At 31.9% G+C, this 2,959-nt stretch overlaps 1 protein-coding gene across 1 annotated transcript in view; it reads right to left on the bottom strand.

Moving 5' to 3' along the window:
* Positions 1 to 2,296: 2,296 nt before the first annotated feature.
* LOC101494164 (benzyl alcohol O-benzoyltransferase-like) overlaps positions 2,297 to 2,959 on the bottom strand; it is a 2,525-nt gene continuing 1,862 nt past the window's right edge. Inside the window, exon 2 of the mRNA XM_027333590.2 lies at positions 2,297 to 2,955. Within this exon, the coding sequence (XP_027189391.1) occupies positions 2,638 to 2,955 (318 nt within the window). The 3' untranslated portion in view covers positions 2,297 to 2,637. The remainder of the gene's footprint in view (positions 2,956 to 2,959) is intronic.

Genomic DNA, 2,959 nt, shown 5'->3' with positions numbered 1-2,959 from the left:
ATATTTAGTGTGATGAATGTATATACCTTTTTGACTATGCTAAAATTTGTATCCTTAAGAAGAACTGATGTTCTCCCATTATACTCATTTGAAATTCAAGTTGCATCAATTTAGAAAAATTTATGGCAAAGAGTACCATTAGTAGATCCCAAAATAATGTCATTAACATAAATTTGAATAATAAGAATGTCATCTTCATCAACCGAGGTAGGCACAATTGATGAGAATAAGCCAAACAACGTGGTATCTTTTAGTGATGATTTGGTCCTCAAAGGATCACTAGCACATCCAATGATTAAAGTTTCAAGATGAGATAACTTGTACTTCTATCAAGATCTTCCTTTTGACATATCTTGAATGTTTATGACTTGATCAGATTCATTCTCTGAAGCTTTGTCATCTTCTTCTAATTTGCTTGTATCCTTTGATTTCTCAAGTTCTTCTAATTTGTCTACATCTTCTTCCTCTGATTTCAGTAAACTTGTACTATCATCATCTTGCTTTGACTTTTCAAAGTTAATTAGTTTGTCATCAAATTTAACATGCATGATTTCTTCCACAATCTGAGTTTTCCTATTAAACACTCTATAAGCCTTAGGTTTTCCAGAGTATCCAATGAAGGTACATTTTTTAGATCTAGAATCAAATTTACCAAGGTTATCTATAGTTTTCAACATATAACAAGTACAACCCAAAGTAATAATGTCCATTTTAAGGAAGGGAGTTTGAATTATAATTACCCCTTTTAAAAATTTCCTATTTAAAAACTGAAAGTTTTAACTCAGGATTGATCGTGGTTATAAATGAAAAACGTTCTTGGTTAGTGGAAAAACAACAATGTCAATTTATCAATATAAAAAATGAATGTAAGACAAATAATAAATAGAAATAGGGATAGAGAGATCACACAAGCATATATCATGGTTCACCCAACACGGGTTACGTCAAGTCCTCACAAATATGAGATTTTGCACTAAATGCTTCAAAGCAAGAACGTTCTTGGCTTTCACACTGTTTTTACATATCAGTCTTAATTTATTACAAGGTTCTACCTTTCTACCTATAAAGGATTTCCACAAGTTACCTTACACTATTTCAGAAAGGATTTTAAAAAATTACCTTTTAAATCATAAAAGAATTTCTACACACTACTCAAGCTATGTCAACAATATAGCTTTTAGTTACAAAGTAATGATTTTGAGAATGTTAGAGTTTGGGTATTGCTTAACTCTTGTTTAAGAAATAGATTTTATATATTAGAACATCAGTAATCATTGATTCTAATATCACACTAAGAAATGGAACTGCAACTTAGAATGATTTGAGAAGCTTGAATATGATTTGAATGAGTGATGTTTTGCTTGGCACTTTAAGTTATGATTTGTTCTTCATCATAAAGCTTTATTTATAGGTTTCAAAAGAGCTTATGACAGCTCATTTAACCGTTGGAAGTAGGCCAACTGTCATGAGTAAGTGAATGTATAAGATCAGCCATAAAGCATAATTGTTCTTGTTGAAACCAGGAATGTTCTTGAGAACCAAGAACATTTTTCGAATTGGCATGAGATGAGTTGATTTATATTTGTGATCTTGACATTTGTCTTAAATGATTACAAGTTTTGAGTCACGTGTGCAGGTCTATTTGAAGTACAACAGCAGTGTCCTTTACAGCCTCTCATCTGTACTTGCATTTGCTTGACTTGGAGAATGATCTTGCTTTATGATTTTTATGAAGCAAGGTGTTGAGTCTTCGAATTCTGAAATAATTCTTGGTTAGATTGATCCTTGTATATTTCTGATGAAGATATGGAAAGGATAACACTTCCTGGATCTAATGTTTTTCATAAAAATATTATCCTTCTTGTTTATGGTAGATGTGGAGAACGTTCTATGTTTTCCAGAAATCAGTCAAGAACGCTATTCATTTTACTGATTTTGCTTTGTTGATTTTAATACGATTTGCTTTGTAATGCTTGGTACATATCTTGTTTTAACACACTTAAAAAACACATGTTAAATACCAAAACACTTAGAATCATAATTAGAAGTCTTAATTAACTTTTTGTTTAATTATCATCAAAACATTAATTTGGAATTTTGTCTCAACAATCTCCCCATTTTTTATGATGACAAAACATATTAATTCATATTTTAATTTTGATTCTAATAATAATTCATAGAGCTTTTTAATAAGAAACTCCCCCTTAATATGGGTTAATTATTTTAACCAAATAATAATATTTCATTGATATAACAATAAAGTTCTAGATCATTACATGGTGGTTCAAAAAAAAAATACAGAAGTAGTCATGCAAAAAAAACTTTTGATTCTTAAAATTTAAATAACTTCTCCGGAAAAAAGAAATAAGAGAGTTAATCTAAAGTTAAACCAGAAAGACAATGAAGGTGAAGACCCATCATATGACGGAGACCGTGACGACTGAGGTATGTCAAGAAAAATTGGAGAAGGATTAGGCAATGGAGACTCAAGTTCGAGCTTAGGAGCAAGCTGAGTAGCCATCCAGTCCCGCTAAATAGCTTGCTCTTTGTCCTGAATAGCTTGCTTGTCTATGATGGTTTGAAGGGCAACAAAGATTATGGGGATTTCTTTATTTGTTTGGGATGTTTTCTTTAAGTCTACAACATTGAAGAAATAATAAAACCAGATTTTTTACCACCCTTAATAGTTTGGTTAATGTTGTTGTTGTTGTTGAGCACATGATCCAACTCTTTAACAAACCTCTCCATTGCTTGAGTTGGCAAACAAACCGGCATAACCAAACCTTCCTCTCCTTTATCATTTTTAAAAGGTATGTAAAAGCTACAAACACCAGGAATAGCACCAACTCCTGCTTTAGCTGGCCCACCATAAACAGCTTTCCCCCAACCAAACTCCACCTCTCCAAAACCAGCACGTGTCACATCCGACACAAGATACGATCTCACCACAGTAAAATGT

The sequence above is a fragment of the Cicer arietinum genome, chromosome 4 (genome assembly GCF_000331145.2).
Source record: "Cicer arietinum cultivar CDC Frontier isolate Library 1 chromosome 4, Cicar.CDCFrontier_v2.0, whole genome shotgun sequence".
Lineage (NCBI taxonomy): Eukaryota > Viridiplantae > Streptophyta > Magnoliopsida > Fabales > Fabaceae > Cicer > Cicer arietinum.
This window is presented reverse-complemented; position numbering and strand designations above follow the sequence as displayed.